The sequence below is a fragment of the Procambarus clarkii genome, chromosome 78 (assembly GCF_040958095.1).
Source record: "Procambarus clarkii isolate CNS0578487 chromosome 78, FALCON_Pclarkii_2.0, whole genome shotgun sequence".
Classification (NCBI taxonomy): domain Eukaryota; kingdom Metazoa; phylum Arthropoda; class Malacostraca; order Decapoda; family Cambaridae; genus Procambarus; species Procambarus clarkii.
Window position 1 is genome coordinate 21,906,466 of NC_091227.1, and position 21,242 is coordinate 21,927,707.

The following is a 21,242-nucleotide window of genomic DNA, read 5'->3' on the forward strand; positions in this document are numbered from 1 at the left end:
ATATAGTAAAATATGCATTCAATATAACAACAATGATATAAGATGATTGCAGTTAGTTTAGTTTAGTTCATTTATTATGCACCCCATACCCATCTTGTGGGCGGTAATGGGAAAGGGTTACAGAGGCACATAATGGGCTCAGGGACTGAACCCCACAATTCATTTAGCTAAGCAAGTTACAATCTTGATGAGCTAGTTACAAAATTCAGTATAAGTCGTCACATCATCAATGGGTTCGAGATCGACCACAGGTACAGTTTCTAAATTAAGCAACTGACATATGTGAAGAGCTAGTGACACAATTGATATGTTTGTCCTGCACACCGCCCCCCATCCAGTGGGCAGTGGTGGATAGGTTACAATCACTTAGTTACTACCTACAGTCAGCAAACTGGGGATATTTGGCTAAATAGCAGTTATTACAATGGTGAAGTTGAATGGCTTAGGCACATATATTGGGGGAGTGGGTAGCACAAGATACAGTGCGAGGTGGGAAACTATGAGGATAAAATTAGGTACTTTTTGGTTTTATTTTTGAATAAGGCGTAGGTTGGACATGATGCCGATATATAGTGCTTCTGCTCCCTCTATAGTATCCTATTTCTTCGGCAGGTAGGGGATTCCATGGGTTTATAACCCTGAGGGTGAAAAGCTTATGTCTAGCCCTTGCCTCCACAAGTTAGGTCGAACTTCTGACCCTTCCCAGTGTAACAAACTAGGCTACACCAGGATGCAATCCCACAATACTTAATGTTTTTTTTTATCTTTATTAAATAATATACAATATAAAGGGTATATATATAAATTTACAAGGAAAATGCTACATTACATATCTTGAGGTTATCTTGAGATGATTTCGGGGCTTTAGTGTCCCCGCGGCCCGGTCCTCGACCAGGCCTCCACCCCCAGGAAGCAGCCCGTGACAGCTGACTAACACCTAGGTACCTATTTACTGCTAGGTAACAGGGGCATTCAGGGTGAAAGACACTTTGCCCATTTGTTTCTGCCTCGTGCGGGAATCAAACCCGCGCCACAGAATTACGAGTCCTGCGCGCTATCCACCAGGCTACGAGGCCCCCATATAGTTTATATAATTCTAAATAAACCAATGTATCATCCAGAACATGCGCCTTAAACCCGGAAGTTGTACTTGATCCTGCCTCGCAAGAATTTCAGTATTTTGTCCATTGAGAAACCCTCCTGCCTGCCTATCCACACAAATAATGTAATTAGAAAGTAGCACAATTATTGTATTCTTAAATTTTCTTGTATTGAACAACTAGGTGAACAGACGCATTAGGGAATGGACATACAATACAACAACAATACAATTTTATTTAGGTAAGGTACATACATACAATAAATATTTACAAGGATTGTTTAACTTATAGGTATAGCTAGTACATACAATGCCTAAAGCCACTATTACGCAAAGCGTTTCGGGCATGATAAACTTAAATGACAAGCTTAATACTAATTGAGCATAATGAGTAGAATGAAAACAAGAAATGAAAACATAGATGAAAAAGCAGCACAAATACAATTATGTCGACAAACAGCGCTCTTTAAAGAAAAAAACAGACATTGGTTGACAATAGAAGGGTAAGGTAGGTTACAGGGAATTTATTAGGTATAGCTTCGCTTTTAACTTAAACTGGTTGAGAGAGGTACAGTCTTTAACATGGTTGGGAAGGTCATTCCACATTCTGGGCCCCTTGATTTGTAGAGCATTTCTAGTTTGATTAGATGTTTCAGATTCAGATGTTTATTCAGGTAAGGTATATACATACAAGTGATGTTACATTAATGGATTGATATATAGATAGAGCTAGTACATACAATGCCTAAAGCCACTATTACGCAATGCGTTTCGGGCAAGAAAAAACATTAATATCTAGAACTTAATACTAATTGAGCATAAAGAATAAAAGATGTTGAGAACAAATACAAATAAAGATAAAAAAAAAGGGGGAACATGACTGAAAAAGCAGCACAAATACAATAGGTTGACAAACAGTGTTGATTAAAAAAAAGAAAAAAAAAAGAAAATAACAGACATGGGTTGACAATAGAGGAGTGAGGTAGATTACAGGGAATTTATTAGGTAGTGTTTAGTTTTTATCTTAAACTGGTTGAGAGAGGTACAGTCTTTAACATGGTTGGGAAGGTCATTCCACATTCTGGGCCCCTTGATTTGCAGAGCATTTCTAGTTTGATTAAGACGTACTCTAGGAATATCAAAACTGTATTTATTTCTGGTGTGGTGCTCATGGGTTCTGTTACAACCTTCTATGAAGCTTTTAAGATCAGGATTGGCATTATAGTTTAGCGTTTTATATATGTATAATACACATGAGAGAATGTGCAGTGACTTAATATCTAACATATTAAGAGATTTGAGTAGGGGTACCGAGTGATGTCTGGGGCCAGAGTTGGATATTGTTCTAATAGCGGCTTTGTGTTGGGTAATTAGAGGACGTAAGTGATTTTGGGTAGTAGAACCCCAAGCACAAATACCATAGTTGAGATAAGGATAGATAAGGGAGTAATAGAGAGTCACCAGAGCAGGGCGTGGTACATAATATCTGATCTTAGAAAGAATGCCCACAGTTTTTGAAACTTTTTTTGATATATTTAGAATGTGTCCCTGGAAATTCAGCTTGTGGTCAATGAGAATGCCAAGGAATTTGCCATCTAATTTGTTACAAATTTGGGTATTGTTTATTTTGAGATTTATAAGACTAGAGGATTTATTGCCAAACAGAATATAGAAGGTTTTGTCAATGTTAAGGGTGAGTTTGTTGGCAGTTAGCCAAAGATGGACTTTATTTAGCTCAGTATTTACTGTGGCATTTAGAGCAAGAGGGTCAGGACTGGAGTAAATGAAGGTTGTGTCGTCAGCAAATAGAATTGGTTTGAGGTGTTGGGAGGCATTTGGAAGGTCATTAATGTAGATGAGAAAGAGGAGAGGGCCAAGTATGCTGCCCTGAGGAACACCAATGTTGATGGGTAGGGTGGGAGAAATTGTATTATTCACAGAAACATATTGGAGCCTGTCAGTAAGGTAGGACTCGAGGTATTGTAGGGAGTGTCCTCTGACTCCATAATGATGTAGTTTAAGAAGAAGGTTTTGGTGGTTGACAGTATCAAAAGCTTTACGCAGGTCCACAAATAACCCAACAGGGAGCTCCTTTTTATCAAGAGCTGTATGAATCGAGTTAAGCATACTAATAAGTGCATCGTTAGTGCTTTTTTTGGGTCTGAAGCCATATTGGCAAGGGCTAAGTATATTGAGTTTGGCTAGATATGAGTAAAGCTGCTTGTATATAAGTTTTTCAAAAATTTTTGACAAGTTTGGCAGGATTGATATAGGTCTGTAGTTGTTAACATCTGTGGGGTCACCACATTTGTGGACAGGCGTTACTCTCGCTTTTTTTAGAATATCTGGAAAGGTTTGGAGTTCAAGTGACTTGTTGAAGAGCAAAGCAATAGCAGGGGCTAAAGATCTGGAGGCTTTTTTGTAAATTAAAGTTGGTATCTCCTCAAGGGCACCAGACTTGGTTTTAAGGGAAAGGATTATCTCATGTACCAAATCGTTTATCTCCTGCCCGAGAGTCCCGATTATAAGTTTTTGGGTATGTTTTAACGGTTAAGTTAATGTATATTTAATGACCAAATGTATTATTTTCACTTTCAACTGTGTTGGAATACAACTTGTATTTTACCATATGCATCTGCGACTATACTTCTACAATTAAAGCATTAATTAATTGACGATACCCTATATATATATGTAATCTCCAAGAAAGACTATAGTTTTGTCAAAAGCTAACTATATATGTTCACCTAATGTCTAGATGCGAGATGAATGTAACCGTAGAGTAGCGTAGCAGCGTGCTTTACAACACGGACCTTGAGCTGTAATGTACCTGATGCTACACCTGACTACACACTTCAGTCCGTTCCCAGAAGACAGCCATGTGTGCTGAGGGGATGTGAAACGTCAACACAGATCCAGATTTACCAATCTAATAATAATATGAATACTAATAATATACTTTATTTAAGCTAACAATTAAATTTATTTACTTCACATATGGAAATATATTGTTAGTTATTAGCTGATGGAGAAATTGATTTCCCTAACTTGCAATTATCATGGTTTTCTTAGACATAAGAAGGTGATCGGTTGGCAGCCGTGGTTCCACGGTCGGTTCATTCCACGTTTCTTTGTTCCAAGTGCCGGCACGTCACAGAGGGCCAATAGTCAATGACAACTTTTACTTTATATTGTACTCTGAATTTGCTTGAGTTTTTGTCCTCACACATAATTGATTTCTATTTCATATACTATTAAAATGAAAACAGTTAAGGTTTTATTAATGATAGATAGTTCCTAAGGGTAAAACAAATCCGAGAATAATGTGTGGGTGGCAGTGGTGGGAAGAGTGAGGCGAGCGTCACAACACACGGCTCACGGGAGGTGGAAAGTGACACTCGCGGCCGCTCTCTTACTACTCTCACGCTCGCTCATCATGTTCGCCGGGATGAAGAAACTATTATTTCTGTTATTGCTGGTGCTTCCTGTGATCATCTCCATAACCAATGAAGGTAAAGCGAGTTTGGTTTCTGTGGATTAATTGGCAGGTGACGGATTACTAACTTTATTTCCTTAGTGCATTTCGGTTTCAAGATCGGCCGGCCTGTGCATCCTTGAGACAACTGTAGGAACTTCATGTAACTTCTTAATAAGAAAGCTGTCATAAAAGGTTCCACTCGGTCTTGGGGGGACCACTAAAGACACTAAAACTGGATAAACAAACATTTTGGAAAATCTTATTAAATCAACACATGGATTTTTACAACATAAAATCTTGATTTACTAATCTCACATATTTGGAGACGATAACCAACAATTCCAACACAAGACTCCCAGTAGCTCTAAAGCTGTTGATAAGATACTACATGGAAAACTGCCAAGGATATTACAAGTGCCGGAATAACAGGTAAAATACAGTACTAGAATATTTAAAAGACAGCAAAGGGTTCTAAATGTAAATGAATATTACTAGAAAAACGTAGCAAGTGGAGTAACTCAAGGTTTCATCTTGACGCCAACCCTATATGTTATTCATCAATGACATACAAGAATATTAAAACGCACAAAGAAATTTGCAGATCGCGTTAATGTTTTATGGTATAGTAGGATGTGAACATTATATATGTCTTGCAATGTGATCAACATGATCCTGAAATTTAAAACTATTTAATTTAAGAAAAAGATGATGGTAAAAAGACTGTATAAGTTTCTGGTGTGCCCCATCTGGACAGCTTTATCTGTATTGCAACCTCACTTTCAAAAGATGCATCTACGTTGGAGAAAGTTTAACACTAAAAAAAATTATTGCAAAACTGTCGACTCTCATTCCAGGAACGATTAAGAGCTACAGAACTAATATATATACTTCGAAATACTGGACTGAACAAATTGGAATATATTAATCCAGACTATTTTTTCAAAGGGTCAAATATAATACTGTACATTTAAGGAGCAACAGCCACATGCTTAGGGCCTGCACAGGAATATCCCTGCCCCCAAAAAATAAAAATAGCAATGGTGTCCCATTGAGTAAATTCAGGTAAAGGCGGTCATAGTTGAATAAAAGTCAAATGCTGCAAGTTCCAATCAGTTCAAATGCAAGTACTGTACTGTGTAATTGTAAGGAATCTGTCAGACTAGTATTTGGTCATCACATTGTGAATCAATGATTTAGTAGAGGTAATGATAAAAAAACTTATATCCCACCCTCACACAGTTATGCTTGAGCCCTCATTAAGTTAGGGTCTATTGTTTGTATAAGAGAGTGAGTGAAGGGAGAGCATTAGTATTGTATGTTTGTAATGTAAGGTACTTGGCAGAGAGGACTTCCTGGATTGGCCAAGATTGACAAATACTAATATTTATTGTTCTTGAATATAATGTTTGATATTATTCTAGGTCAAATGTCAGCATGGGCTCAGGAAGATGAAGTAGAGGGAGAAGAGGAGGACCTCGCAGATGACGACGAAGTAAATGTTGACGATGGCACTGGTGCAGAGGTTGATACAACTGAAGGAGGCGGCGAAGAGGAAGAGGAGGAGGAGGAAGCAACAGCCAAGGGGTCACCAGATGCAGACACTATTATTCTTTTCACTAAGCCTGTTGGCTCGGGGACAGGTTAGTCACTTTACATAAAAGTATCACGGTTCATTACCTTGACTACATTCTTAGCTGATCATTAACATGTAGAAAATAATTAAGGAATGAGAGAGTATCTGGATTGGCTAAAACCTGGAAGAGAACATGGATATCAAATAGGGAAAAGTTTTGCCTGGCAGTTATTATAATATAGCAGGATAAAGAAGGCTGGAAAGATTTAATTTTCCTAGACTATCAGAAAGCATTTGAAATGGTTCCTCACAAAATGTTACTATGTAAGATTGAGAGACAAGATAGGATACAGTAACTGCAAAATATATTAAATAGCTTATGGGAGTACCAACATACAGGAAACAGGAGTCACAATCAGAGATGTTGGATTTTAAAGATGTAGCAAGCATAGGGTATTGATTAAACAGAGGGAGGATGTTTATATTGAGAATAAATGTAATGAGGGTAACATACAGAGAATATAGACACAGATGATTAATATGGATGATGGAAACCCTTTTTTCAGTTTAACTGCAATGAACAAGTGAAGTGGATTAGAATGGGAAATAGAGGTTATGTACATCTATATTTATAGAAATGTGTATGATAATAGCAAAGGAGTTGGAAGTGCTTGTATTTGATGGTTGACAATTGGAAAAGCAGTACTTGGGGACTGAAGCTCAGTTCTACAAACTGTAGTTAGGTCCAAACAAATCCTTTGCTACATTGTTGTAATTAGGATGTAATTTTGTTATCCATTCATCAGCTACCTCTGTTAAAGCAAGTTTGCTTCATATATTTCATACTTTTACATTTTTCACCTTTTAGTGGCATTGATTATGTATTTTTCAACAAATAGCTTCCCCCTTTTTTGTGCAATTTACTGTATGTTGGTTATCTAATTGCAGAACTACCTGCTGGAAAGTTGGTAGAATTCCTTGTGGGCTTTACAAACAATGGTGACAAGGACTTCATATTGGATGCCATTGATGCATCATTCCGCTATCCTATGGATTTTAACTTCTACATTCAGAATTTCACTGCTATTCCTTACAACCGTGCTGTGAAGCCACGGCAGGAGGCCACAGTTATGTATTCATTCTATCCTGCTGAAGCATTTGCTGCACGCCCTCTTGGACTAACTGTCAACCTTGCATATCATGATGCTGTAAGTAATGTTCTTAAATTTTATTTCTTTATCAGGCAACTTTGTAGGGTTATCTTGAGGGTTTGCCCCTCCTCCCTTAGTGCTGTATTATTCAATGTATTAAATTTTTTGTACCGAGTTAAATTATTGTGCAAAGGAAAGCAAAATGTGCTTGTTTATAGAAATGAAAGTGTAGCCCAACAATAACTACTTTTAATTTTTCTTGTGCATGCTCCTCTTCCATTCTTTCCACCTCCACCTTTCATTTTACCTTCACACCACCTCTTCCATTCTGTCATCCTTCTCTTTGCATCTCGTCTTCCTTTCTGCCTCCCCTTTGCCTCTCGTCTTCCTCTCTGCCTTCCTTCTCTTTGTACCTCCTCCTGTCAATTGGTTGCCTGGTGTATAGTGTATTCAAAGGCTCTTGCTATTTTTTGTTCATAGAGTAATTGAAAGTCTATTACAGTAATGCTCAGCTTTGTCAACTTATATTGGACATAAATTACCAAACTGGAAGGGTTGAGGACTAGGATGTGCAATATTTCTTTGTGATTTGGGTGGAATATACAAACCACATAATGCTGAAAAGTGCTTAAATATTGTTGAATGCAGATCACACAAGGATAAAAATGTGCATAAACAGTTTTTTTTTTTTTAAGGATTCAGTAGGAGCATTTGATCAAGTGACCAGGGGTCCTGGATTTGACCTGAGGCAAAGATGATTAACATTCATCATGTAGTGACAGTGACTTGTCATTTGTTGATCACCTGAGCCACGGTGGTTATCATAGAAGTAACGATTTAAACAATTATTGTCCGAGTTTTCCATGTATGATGCAGATGAGGATATAATTGGTTTATGTGGATGTAATGGAGTTTACCTTGATCCATGAACAAATCCTGTGGTTTGCGTGCTAGGTGAATTTTTATTGTCATGAATGTTACTAGGGGAAAGCAGTCATCGTCATGTGATTTAAACAATTATTGTCTGGGTTTTACATGTATGAAATACTGTATATACTGGCAGAGAAAGTAGGCTGAGGGATGGAGGCTACATTGGTATCTCATTGATCAGGATGTGACTAAGGAAAAAGTAAGAGAATGTTAAGAATGAGTTCAGTTTGGTACAATTTGGGGTTTCTTGTTATAGGCAATAGAATTTCTATGGCATCATTTCATATTATACTTTTAATTACCACACCTGGCATTAAAGGCCAGGAGACTGGGCATAAACAGCTACAGTAATTTGATAGTTATTGATAGGTAAGCACTACCACCACCACCACTCAACCCTTGAATTATTGTGCTTTTTCTTATCCTGAGATATAGGGGACCTTTTGATTGGCTGATTCAAACAACCTGGTTATTAACATTTAACAAACATTTGATCTCCCCATCTTTAGGATGGAAATGCATTCCTGGAGGCAGTCTTCAATCAAACAGTCAGCATAGTCGAGCTTGATGAGGGAATGGATGGAGAAACATTTTTCCTCTACCTGTTCATGCTAGCTTTCAGCGTGCTGCTGCTTGTAGCAGGGCATCACTTTCTCTCCTCATTCGGCCGCAAGAAGGGAGGCAAGAAAGCTGTCGTGGAGGTGGGCACCAGCAAACGTGACGATGTGGACTATGATTGGCTTCCCAAGGAAGTCCTTAATGAAATCAGTGAGTTTTTAAACATTGTAGTATCCTAGCCTTTAATATATTGTGCATATTGATAATTTGGTATTACCTGTAAGAATATCTTATGTTTTAACAAGGATTATAATTCGTAAATGTTCATGCAGGATCTGTAGAATGCCATGAAGTTCTGGCTTTAACACGTCAGTGCTTATATGTGGGGGGTGTATGGAAGTGTTATTGGGCATGTAACGTCCTGATTAGATAATTGGAACCATTTTAACACTTGGACCTTGAATGGGATTTAAAGGATATACTGTATGCATAACGGTCTTCTTGAAAAAGAATATGAAAATAAAATTAAAGATGAACTTCAGAAAGTGATAAGTATGAATGGCATTAACAGTGCAGTTAAATATGAAAGATTTTTGTCAAGTGTTTATGCAAAAGTGAATCATGTAACGAATAAATGATTTGATATTAATGTAGGTATACATCTGGGTTGTGTGATATCACTCTGGTTATTGAATACTGTATATATACATGATGTGGGTCTTGAGGGAGGTCGAAGTAAGAATGCTAGTGGGGTGTAAACTTGTATAAGCCTAATAAGAGTTATGGGCATAGTCAAATTTGATGTATGTAAATGATAGTTCATTTAATAGCAATAAAGAGAGTTGTGTAGACTAGTTGCAAATTTTATTGAGATGAGAGGATAATGGATAATGTGGACAAATTTAAAGTTATGGTGGTAGATAGATAAGGAAATGTTGAATGTGAATGTAAGTGGGTAATCAGTTGAAATAATGGGGGATATATTATTTCTAAGAGGTATTTTTACGATTGTAGTTGAGAGCAGTGTCAGTCAGGTAAGCAGTGGTTGCTGCAATGAAAGCTGCAGTTAAGAGAATTGGAATAGATGCATGCAAAAGTCTACATGAAGTAATGGTAGAGCTAACATATGTTGTATCATAGTGTGGTATGATTGTGAAACTGTTATCGTAGTTGAAATATCTCTGACATGTGTAGTGGTTTAGGAACTATGTTAGTTAAAGAATTAAAATATAGCTGTTAAGTGCAGAGTTAAGAAGAGCATTCTATTTTGGACATGTTCAATGATAGATGAGCTGGCTGGTGAAGCGAGCTGCAAAGTCATTGTAAAAGGTCACTGGGTTAAGGCACGTGTCTGGGGTTACTCAGGGCGCTGGTTTGACCCCCTGTCCTGCTCCAGTGATTTTCTCAGATATATCACATTGTGATTTCCTTGTGTAGCTATGAGATTGTGACCTAAAGCATTTGATTTCACTCTCCATGGATGTTAATAAGTAAGCATCACTGCCATCACATTGCTAATGCTCTTTATTTCAGCATGTACTTGGTTGCAATACTGTTGGTATCTCATCTCAGTGATATTTCTTGATTGTTCCTGTATGATCCAACTACCTATTCTAAATTTACTTTTTGTGTCTTCCAGAGAAAACTCCACGTCAGTCACCTAGGCAACGGAAGGTCAACCGTGATGCTAGTTCTAAGTAAACCATCTGATGCTACCTCTGAAGATGTTCAGTTAGTTGTTACAGATGACAACTGTCAACATAACAATCATTGTAAGCTGCAAGATTGTGGAAATAGAAAAAAACTACTGAGGTTGCCTACAGTAGGGAACATTAATGAAGAAGGTTTTTTCCACTTGATTGCTTGGCATGAAAAAACATGTCTCATACTAATGAACATTTTTATTTGCTCATGGAAATGCACTAGTGTGTGTATATTCTCAAATTTGTTTCAGGCAATTTATCATATTCAATTCTTAAGTCTCAAACTCACTATACATCAGTGCCCCCAAAGTTATCTTCAGGTTTGGTGACTTCTATGTTGGAAATTAATAAGTAATTTTTTGTATTTATTATTATTAGTCATGATGACTGAAGACAACTTTGGGGGCAATCAGGTTTCGATTGTGGACCTCAGCATAATGGGGGGGGGGGGGAAGAGAATTATTTGTAATGCATTTTATAATGTACTAAGTGTTTGCATATTCAGTGTCCTATGTAGAATAAAATGTTATGTAAACAAAGGTCCAATAAATATTTGCCCTAGAATTGCTTTGACTGAAATTCATGAATGAATACTTAAAAAACTTAGTTTTATGCTGGTGTCATTTTATATTTGACCTTTTCCAAAGGTGTATTGCACTGCTATAATCGGTTAAATGCCTTCTATCTTCGTGAGAGGGAAATACAGTACGAAGATTGGAAAAGCTGTATAAAGAATTTTTAGTCATACTGTAATGAGCAAATAGATAATAGTGAGAAAATGCATTTGAAAGGAGGGATAGAGGAAGGCTGAGTAGTCATAATTAAACAAATGGCAAGAAAATTTGGATGTGAGAACAGTCCATGGGTAGTGATGGATTGATGTGAGAGGGAATGTTTGACCTCTTTCAAATAATAACTTGCTAGAAATACTTTACCCTTAAACTGCTGTCACCGTGAAGAAATCGACAGTGCTCTATTCACCTGTGGCAGAGTTAACATGCCTTGTAATATTAATAACTAAGATTTTCTGTGGATGTTGTTTGACACTCAAAATCTGTTGCAGTTGTTTGCCATTTCGATGAAAAATTAAGAAATCCTTATTTTCCTTCCTGGGAATTAGTAAAAATATTGGCACAATGTCAGGTGCAGCACCATCCATTTACTGATCCCTATGATAGATGTTATGCTAAATTTTAAATTGGGTCAAGTAGATTTGTGATAAGGAGAATCTATTACAAATAGTGTACTTATAATAGAAATGAATGCTTTACAGAATAGAAAGGAAAAAGAATATTTAGATTTTTTTATTCACAACATAAAATCAACCTAAAAGCAGGATGCACACATAGAGTTAAGGATGTCTTCTAACCAAAAGGGCATTTTTTTATATAGATAAAGTACACAGCACAATCATCTAAATTAATAAAAGTATTTGGAAAATATACAGCTACTATATTTATACTATCAGGGAGAGTAATATTGCAGTTACATTACCATATCTTTGGCATAACATTGAGATCCATGTTTTAGTTGTTAGGACACTGATATAAGAGGACAAACTGGTTTGAATCGTGGCCAGTTTGGTACCATTCATTAATTTAGTGTACTGTGCAATAATAAGGTATGTGGATGTAAAATGATTGAATCATGTAGGGAAAATATGGCACTATAATAACCAAAATGTCAACATAAAAAATTAAGGTATTTTTCAATTAACAGATTATTAAATTAAATAGAAAATTGTATACAGCAAAAAATGGCATTTTTGTTAACTGGAACCCCTAGTATATGCATCCTTATAATAGTCAAACTTTTGTAGATGGTACTTGCTGCTAAAAATAGTGCTACGTAGTATAAATTGGTACCTTTAATGCAGGACTGGTAATGCAAAGTATAGGATGAAATAAATCACAATGAGGAGGATTAAATGCAGAAGAGTTGTTTACTAAAGCATTTTATATTTGCCATTGTAAAAATGTTAATGGCATCCAATTCTCTTACGATGGAAAAGGCAGTGGGTTACAAGTGGCCTAACATTCCTTGATTTCAACCAGATAATTTTGTAAATACACATACAGAAGTGTTAGAGTATTGTGAAATGTTTTTCCATGTTGAATGAGGGAAATGTATAAAAGGTACATGGAAAATAGGTTGAGAGCACCATTGTCCTGTCTTCAACCTAAGTACCACAATACTACATTTATGGCAGTGATTGCTTTAATATTTCGTTAAACAATGTATGTTGGATATGGTCAAAACTGAGTTGGAAGGAAATTGGTAAAAGCTGTAAGAGAGAATATAGATGGAGTGGCTGCCTCTATAGTAAGTTACTGGGAATGAATGAAGAGTGGGTATTTTATACTGCCACAGTACTTTCACACAATTTTAAATCTTGATTCTTCCATTGATGGTTAAGAGAAATGATACAATGTACTTTTATAATGTTGAAACTTATGTCACTTGAAACTAGAAAGGCTGTTCAGTGGTCGATTATAACCCCAAAACATTATTTTGGTTTTACTCATCATAGGTTGCCCCAGTACACCAGTCAAAAATCAACAATTTAACATCTCGGCCAATTTTGACTGCATGTTAGTTTTAAATGAAAGCCTAAATGTAAATCAATGTCAGCATCAGTATTGTGGTGTACAAATATATTTTGATGTGTAAGGAGGCTTCAATGATCTGCAGGGTCAGTTAAGGTTGGTTTATGAAGCTCCTCCTCTTCCCTGAGGTGAAAAGAGAGGAGACAAAAATTATCTGATTGTCCAATGTATATTTTTTCCCTATGTGGAGACAAGTATATTTACCATTTCCTCTTAATTGGGAGTAGAGTGCCCTGGAAACTACAGTTCAATTGCTGGAAATATCAGTCTATCAACAATTAAATTGACAGGCATACAAAAAAGGGTGTCGAATGCAGCTATCTAGGAAATCAGATCAGCCTCCCCACAAAAAAGGAAAACTTGCTCTAAACATAAGGAATGACCCCAAGGCCCACTATGCTTATATAAGGAGTAAAATCAAAACAACAATGTCCATAGGGAATTGAAAAATGAGACCAAGTGAAAACCGATGACGAAAAAGCATCTGAAGCTGCAGTTATAAAAGCAAACCCAATCCTAGGAATAGTCAAACGAAATTTTGACGAAGGAAAATGTAGTTTCTGTTCGGGGAGAAAAACGCATGCCTAGTATGGGGGGACTTATTTATTAAAGTATAAAGATGAATAATTATCTGCAGTAACATAATAAAAGTATGCTTAATAGCTATAAGTAAAAGTATATGACGGAACGCTGTAACATAGGTGAGTAGTTACAGTAAATACAGGTAAAGTAGTTAAATTTATAGAGATGAATAACCTGCAGTAACAATTAATAAAAGGTATGCTTAATTTTAATAGCCATATGTAATAAGTATAAGACATAGTGCTATAACCTAGGGGAGTTAATACAGTAAATACTAAGAGCAGAAGAATGGTACATAGCGGACCGAAGCTGCAGCAAAATGGAGGACGCGACCCCACTTACCCTCGTTTAAGTATGCCTCACATACTTAGCGCGCAGCGCCCACTTGCGCATGTTTTTCTCCCTTCCAGAAATTCCCCCGCTTTCCGAGGCAAGCAGGGCCCATTTATACAACTGTATAAATCTCTGGTGTGCTTCCACTTGGATTATTATCGCTCGCTCTCCCGCATAGAGCTCTGCGACTGCGGCCTCACTCAGCTCTCTGCTCTGCTCTAAGCTCCGTCTGAACGTCTACGATAATGCCACCAACCGACTACTGTAATCAAGACTACTAAATAAATATGAAACTCACCAAACACTGTGTATCTAATCTACCCAACAACGTAACATAATCGTACGTTACACCTCATCTTCAGAAAGACATATCTGCTTTGGAGAAAGTTCAACACCGGGCGACTAAAATATTTTCCGAACTAAGTCGACTTTCATACCAGGAACGGTTGAGGGCCACAGAGACCAGCAGACATGACAGGACTGCTCTCAGCAAAACTTTTCAATTACTGAACAACTTGGAAGATATTGACCCAGACGAACAAGGAGCAACGGTTTCGAACTCAACAAGCCACACTGAAGGATGGAAAACATTTGTTTTCACCTATAGAATGATATAATTGTGGAAACGCATACCCGCCGAAGCCGTAAATGCCAAAACATTGCTCGATAAAATCACCAGGGCAAATAGGGAGACATTTGACAAGCCGCCGGCTTCTTATCCTCACTGAGAGATAGTGACCTTCTGGTAAATTCAAGTAAATCTTAGTTAATTAAATAATCCTGAAAAGTTTGCTTATTGAAGGCAGGGCTGTGTTAGCAGCCTTATACTCTCTGAGCAAAGCAATGCACTGTTGCCCTCCAACCCAGATGATGGGCACTGGGGCCCATGTCTGTGGACCTATACTTACAACCACGTTCTCGTCTGTGGACCCTCCCTACTTTGGTAGGGCTCTCAGTGTGCTTGGTAGAGTTAGGGGGGGGGGGGGGTGTTTGTCTGGTTAGACGAGGTGTTTGTTTACCAGACCACACACTAGAAAGTGAATTGATGACGATGTTTCAGTCCGTCCTGGACCATTCTCAAGTCAATTGTGCATTCTCACACTCGACTTGAGAATGGTCGAATATTTCAGCCACGTTATTCCTCGTCTGCAGGTGTTTGTTTGCTAGGCCTGTAGGTACACAACTGGTCGGGCTCTGGTTACACAACTGGTTATCTTGAGATGAGAGATGATTTCGGGGCTTAGTGTCCCCGCGGCCCGGTCCTTGACCAGGCCTCCACCCTCCTGTATTGTTATGCTAGGCTGTATTAGGTTATGTTATTAAGGTTAGGCTGCATTGGGCTCGGTTGGATTAGACTGGTTTGATTTGAGTTACGTTAGGTTGGGTTGAGCTAGGTTACTCAGGTTTCAAAATTCAAAATTCCACTACGGCACGGAGCAATCTCTGTGGCGCAGTGGTAAAGCACGCGCCAGGCTCTTCCCCAGCGCTTTGACCTGGCCGGGAAGAATTGACCGGGCGCCAATCCTTAACTGTTCACCCAGCAGAGAATAGGTTGTTAAACGATTTGGCGGGTCGTATTCCGGGGAAAATTTAGGATTAAGGACCTACCCGAAACGCTATGTATGCTAGCGGCTTTACAAGACTTTAAGAACTATTTTTATATATAAATAAAACAATAATAAAAAAAATCCGCTGACGAATCTTTTTGTGTGCGATGAGACTTAATTGTATCTGACATAATTACAATATTAACTTAAATAATTCGCTTGTTAGACAATATATGATATTCAGATCTATAAATTATATTTGGAAAGGCCTATAATGCATATAAATATTAATTTACACATTCCTGGTGCTATACGCTAGGAATTTCAATATGGTGTTCAAATAATTTTAGGCAGAGGGTCTCTGGGTCGGTTGGTCGCTACGGGTCATCGACCACGACCCCGCCAGTCGACAGGAAGCAGCGGCGGCGTGAGCATCGTCGTTCCCGTATAGGTAAGGCTGACATTTTTTGTTGTTTGCAAATATCTGAGCAGTTGGGAGGTACGCATGAATATATAGTCTACCTCCACCTACAATGCTTAATGCATTATACATTTGTTCGCTATTATAATACTGAGTTTTTGTAATGTCTCCGAGAATCATTGTTTCCGTATTTTTTTTTTTCATCCGGGTTCTATAGTATTCAAATGTTTGTATTCCACTAATGTCAAGTCAGTCAAGTCAGATAGTCAGTCCTCTCTAGGGTATTGTGGAAGATTTTGAGGATCATGATTTGCCAATATTATATAGGTAGGATATTATGTAGAATGCACTTCCCCAGTGTTAAACCACTCCATCGTCAGGCTAGGCTCGTTAACGCGGCGGTCGTCTCCCCCTCATCCCAAGAGGCATTTATTATCGACTTCCATGTACTGTGTATTAAAAATAGTTTTTATCGTGTATAAATTCATTTTATATTCTATGTTTAATTAGGCGTATAGTAGGTTCGGTATTTAGGTTCTCAATTTCAATTTTCTTTATTATGCACCCCATACCCATCCCGTGCGGCGGTGTAAAGGATTACAGAGGCACACAATCGGTTCAGAAACTGAACCCTCTATTTTTTTTTTTTTTTTGAGATATAGACAAGAGTTGTTACATTCTTGTAGAGCCACTAGTACGCGTAGCGTTTCGGGCAGGTCACTGGAATACGATCCACGCCGCGAAGAATCGTTTTTTCAACCAAGTACACATTTTACTGTAGAGTTAAACACAGGCTGCAGTTAAGGATTTGCGCCCAGTAAATCCTCCCCGGCCAGGATACGAACCCATGACAAAGCGCTCGCGGAACGCCAGGCTAGTTCGTTTAGCTAAGCAAATAACAATCTTTTGACGATCTTTACACAATTATTAATGTTATATATACATGTACACATACTCATGCATACATGTACATATACATACGTATACATATATACATACACATACATATTTAATCACCCACACAAATACACACATCAATAATCTTTTGTGTCACAAGTGATTCAACAAGAGGCTCACAACAGTCACTATACAAGGCACTTGTTTACATCTGTGATGAATCACAGTTACTATTCTTACTGCACACCCACCCAACTGGGCGGCAGCTTTACAGTCATGTGCATGCTTTACCTACAGTAAGCAAATTTTGGATACTTCGATAAGATTTCGGGCAGCACATGATTATGAATGAAGTACTTACACATTTCTTGGACACTATTGATGGTGTTATCTCTAAATTCCGCGATTTTTTCACATTCCATTATATAATGACGTAAAGTATGTGAATAGTTCTGCTGACAGAGTTTACATTTAGTCAAATCTACATCAGCAGATGTTACAGATTCCCAGAGGTACTTGTAGCCGAGCCTAAGCCTAGCAGTGGTGTCTATGTACCGCACGTCTATAGATGACCCATAGATGTGCGGTACTTCCTGCATAATAGAATGATGATAGATGGAGTAACTGGTGTGAATTTCACTTTGCCTCAAGTCTCCGAAATTTAGTTGATGTTCCCGGAATATTACTGCCCTCAGGCTGCTCAAAGGCAGTCCAAGTTGGTAACAATTCCCTTTTTACGAGAAAAAGTCTTGGCCAACTCATTGTTCTATCATGCATTCGGAGACCAATATGGGAAGGAATCCACAGCTAGGAGACAGACTCTGACTCCATCATTGATTATTTCATTATATCTGTGTCTAGCTTCAGAGATAAGCACGTCACAGCTATGCCTTGGGGAGCTAAGGGCAGTCAAGGATGACAAGGAGTCGGTTCTGTTGGCATTATTTGCACTTGAAGTAAGTGGAGGGTGAAGCATTTACCCTCCACTTAGCCTGTAAATGTAAGCTCTGGTAAGACATGGCTCCAGAGTAGCTATGTCTTTCTGAGGATGAGGTCTCCATGCCTGGATGCAATAATTCATGTGGGAGCGCACCAGCTACAGTCTAAGTAGACCTACGCTTGCGGTTACATAACTGGTCGGGCTTTGGTTACAAAACTGGTGGGGCTCCGGTAACACAACTGGTCGGGGTCAGGTTACACAACTGGTGGGGCTTCGGTTACACAACTGGTGGGGCTCTGGTTACACAACTGGTGGGGCTCTGGTTACACAACTGGTGGGGCTCTGGTTACACAACTGGTTGGGCTTCAGTTACACAACTGGTCGGGCTCCGGTTACACAACTGGTTGGGTTCCTGTTACATAACTGGTCGGGCTCCGGTTATCTAACTGGTCGGGCTCCGGGGGTGTCACTTGGGCTTCGGGTTGTGCATGGTCGGGCTTCGATTCGTGTATAGTTGTGCTTCAGAGGTTTTGTTTAGTTCGTTCATGCTAGGCATGTGGTTACACAACTGGTCGGGCTCCGGTTACACAACTGGTCAGGCTCCGGTTACACAACTGGTCGGGCTCCGGTTATCTAACTGGTCGGGCTCCGGAGGTGTCACTTGGGCTTCGGGTTGTGCATGGTCGGGCTTCGATTCGTGTATAGTTGTGCTCCAGGGATTGTTTGGTTGGTTCATGCTAGGCTTGCAGTTACACAACTGGTTGGGGTCTGATTACACAACTGGTCGGGCTCCGGTTACACAACTGGTCGGGCTCCGGTTATCTAACTGGTCGGGCTCCGGGGGTGTCACTTGGGCTTCGGGTTGTGCATGGTCGGGCTTCGATTCGTGTATAGTTGTGCTCCAGGGGTTGTTTGGTTCGTTCATGCTAGGCTTGCAGTTACACAACTGGTTGGGGTCTGATTACACAACTGGTCGGGCTCCAGTTACACAACTGGTCGGGCTCCGGGGGTGTCACTTGGGCTTCGGGTTGTGCATGGTCGGGCTTCGATTCATGTATAGTTGTGCTCCAGGGGTTGTTTGGTTGGTTCATGCTAGGCTTGCAGTTACACAACTGGTTGGGGTCTGATTACACAACTGGTCGGGCTCCGGTTACACAACTGGTCGGGCTCCGGTTATCTAACTGGTCGGGCTCCGGGGGTGTCACTTGGGCATCGGGTTGTGCATGGCCGGGCTTCGATTCGTGTATAGTTGTGCTCCAGGGGTTGTTTGGTTGGTTCATGCTAGGCTTGCAGTTACACAACTGGTTGGGGTCTGATTACACAACTGGTCGGGCTCCGGTTACACAACTGGTCGGGCTCCGGTTATCTAACTGGTCGGGCTCCGGGGGTGTCACTTGGGCTTCGGGTTGTGCATGGTCGGGCTTCGATTCGTGTATAGTTGTGCTCCAGGGGTTGTTTGGTTCGTTCATGCTAGGCTTGCAGTTACACAACTGGTTGGGGTCTGATTACACAACTGGTCGGGCTCCGGGGGTGTCACTTGGGCTTCGGGTTGTGCATGGTCGGGCTTCGATTCGTGTATAGTTGTGCTCCAGGGGTTGTTTGGTTGGTTCATGCTAGGCTTGCAGTTACACAACTGGTTGGGGTCTGATTACACAACTGGTCGGGCTCCGGTTACACAACTGGTCGGGCTCCGGTTATCTAACTGGTCGGGCTCCGGGGGTGTCACTTGGGCTTCGGGTTGTGCATGGTCGGGCTTCGATTCGTGTATAGTTGTGCTCCAGGGGTTGTTTGGTTTGTTCATGCTAGGCTTGCAGTTACACAACTGGTTGGGGTCTGATTACACAACTGGTCGGGCTCCGGTTACACAACTGGTCGGGCTCCGGTTATCTAACTGGTCGGGCTCCGGGGGTGTCACTTGGGCTTCGGGTTGTGCATGGTCGGGCTTCGATTCGTGTATAGTTGTGCTCCAGGGGTTGTTTGGTTGGTTCATGCTAGGCTTGCAGTTACACAACTGGTTGGGGTCTGATTACACAACTGGTCGGGCTCCGGTTACACAACTGGTCGGGCTCCGGTTATCTAACTGGTCGGGCTCCGGGGGTGTCACTTGGGCTTCGGGTTGTGCATGGTCGGGCTTCGATTCGTGTATAGTTGTGCTCCAGGGGTCGTTTGGTTCGTTCATGCTAGGCTTGCAGTTACACAACTGGTTGGGGTCTGATTACACAACTGGTCGGGCTCCGGTTACACAACTGGTCGGGCTCCGGTTATCTAACTGGTCGGGCTCCGGGGGTGTCACTTGGGCTTCGGGTTGTGCATGGTCGGGCTTCGATTCATGTATAGTTGTGCTCCAGGGGTTGTTTGGTTCGTTCATGCTAGGCTTGCAGTTACACAACTGGTTGGGGTCTGATTACACAACTGGTCGGGCTCCGGTTACACAACTGGTCGGGCTCCGGTTATCTAACTGGTCGGGCTCCGGGGGTGTCACTTGGGCTTCGGGTTGTGCATGGTCGGGCTTCGATTCGTGTATAGTTGTGCTCCAGGGGTTGTTTGGTTGGTTCATGCTAGGCTTGCAGTTACACAACTGGTTGGGGTCTGATTACACAACTGGTCGGGCTCCGGTTACACAACTGGTCGGGCTCCGGTTATCTAACTGGTCGGGCTCCGGGGGTGTCACTTGGGCTTCGGGTTGTGCATGGTCGGGCTTCGATTCGTGTATAGTTGTGCTCCAGGGGTTGTTTGGTTCGTTCATGCTAGGCTTGCAGTTACACAACTGGTTGGGGTCTGATTACACAACTGGTCGGGCTCCGGTTACACAACTGGTCGGGCTCCGGTTATCTAACTGGTCGGGCTCCGGGGGTGTCACTTGGGCTTCGGGTTGTGCATGGTCGGGCTTCGATTCGTGTATAGTTGTGCTCCAGGGGTTATTTGGTTGGTTCATGCTAGGCTTGCAGTTACACAACTGGTTGGGGTCTGATTACACAACTGGTCAGGCTCCGGTTACACAACTGGTCGGGCTCCGGTTATCTAACTGGTCGGGCTCCGGGGGTGTCACTTGGGCTTCGGGTTGTGCATGGTCGGGCTTCGATTCGTGTATAGTTGTGCTCCAGGGGTTGTTTGGTTCGTTCATGCTAGGCTTGCAGTTAAAACAACTGGTTGGGGTCTGATTACACAACTGGTCGGGCTCCGGTTACACAACTGGTCGGGCTCCGATTATCTAACTGGTCGGGCTCCGGGGGTGTCACTTGGGCTTCGGGTTGTGCATGGTCGGGCTTCGATTCGTGTATAGTTGTGCTCCAGGGGTTGTTTGGTTGGTTCATGCTAGGCTTGCAGTTACACAACTGGTTGGGGTCTGATTACACAACTGGTCGGGCTCCGGTTACACAACTGGTCGGGCTCCGGTTATCTAACTGGTCGGGCTCCGGGGGTG

At 40.6% G+C, this 21,242-nt stretch overlaps 1 protein-coding gene across 1 annotated transcript; it reads left to right on the forward strand.

Annotated features, from left to right (window-relative positions):
* Positions 1–4,453: 4,453 nt before the first annotated feature.
* Positions 4,454–11,056, forward strand: l(1)G0320 (signal sequence receptor subunit 1 l(1)G0320). The gene is made up of 5 exons (XM_045727241.2): positions 4,454–4,611; positions 5,999–6,217; positions 7,099–7,358; positions 8,741–8,999; positions 10,429–11,056. Exons 1-5 carry the CDS (start codon positions 4,536–4,538, stop codon positions 10,488–10,490), a joined length of 876 nt encoding a protein of 291 aa, XP_045583197.1. The 5' UTR covers positions 4,454–4,535; the 3' UTR covers positions 10,491–11,056.
* The last annotated feature ends 10,186 nt before the right edge of the window (positions 11,057–21,242 follow it).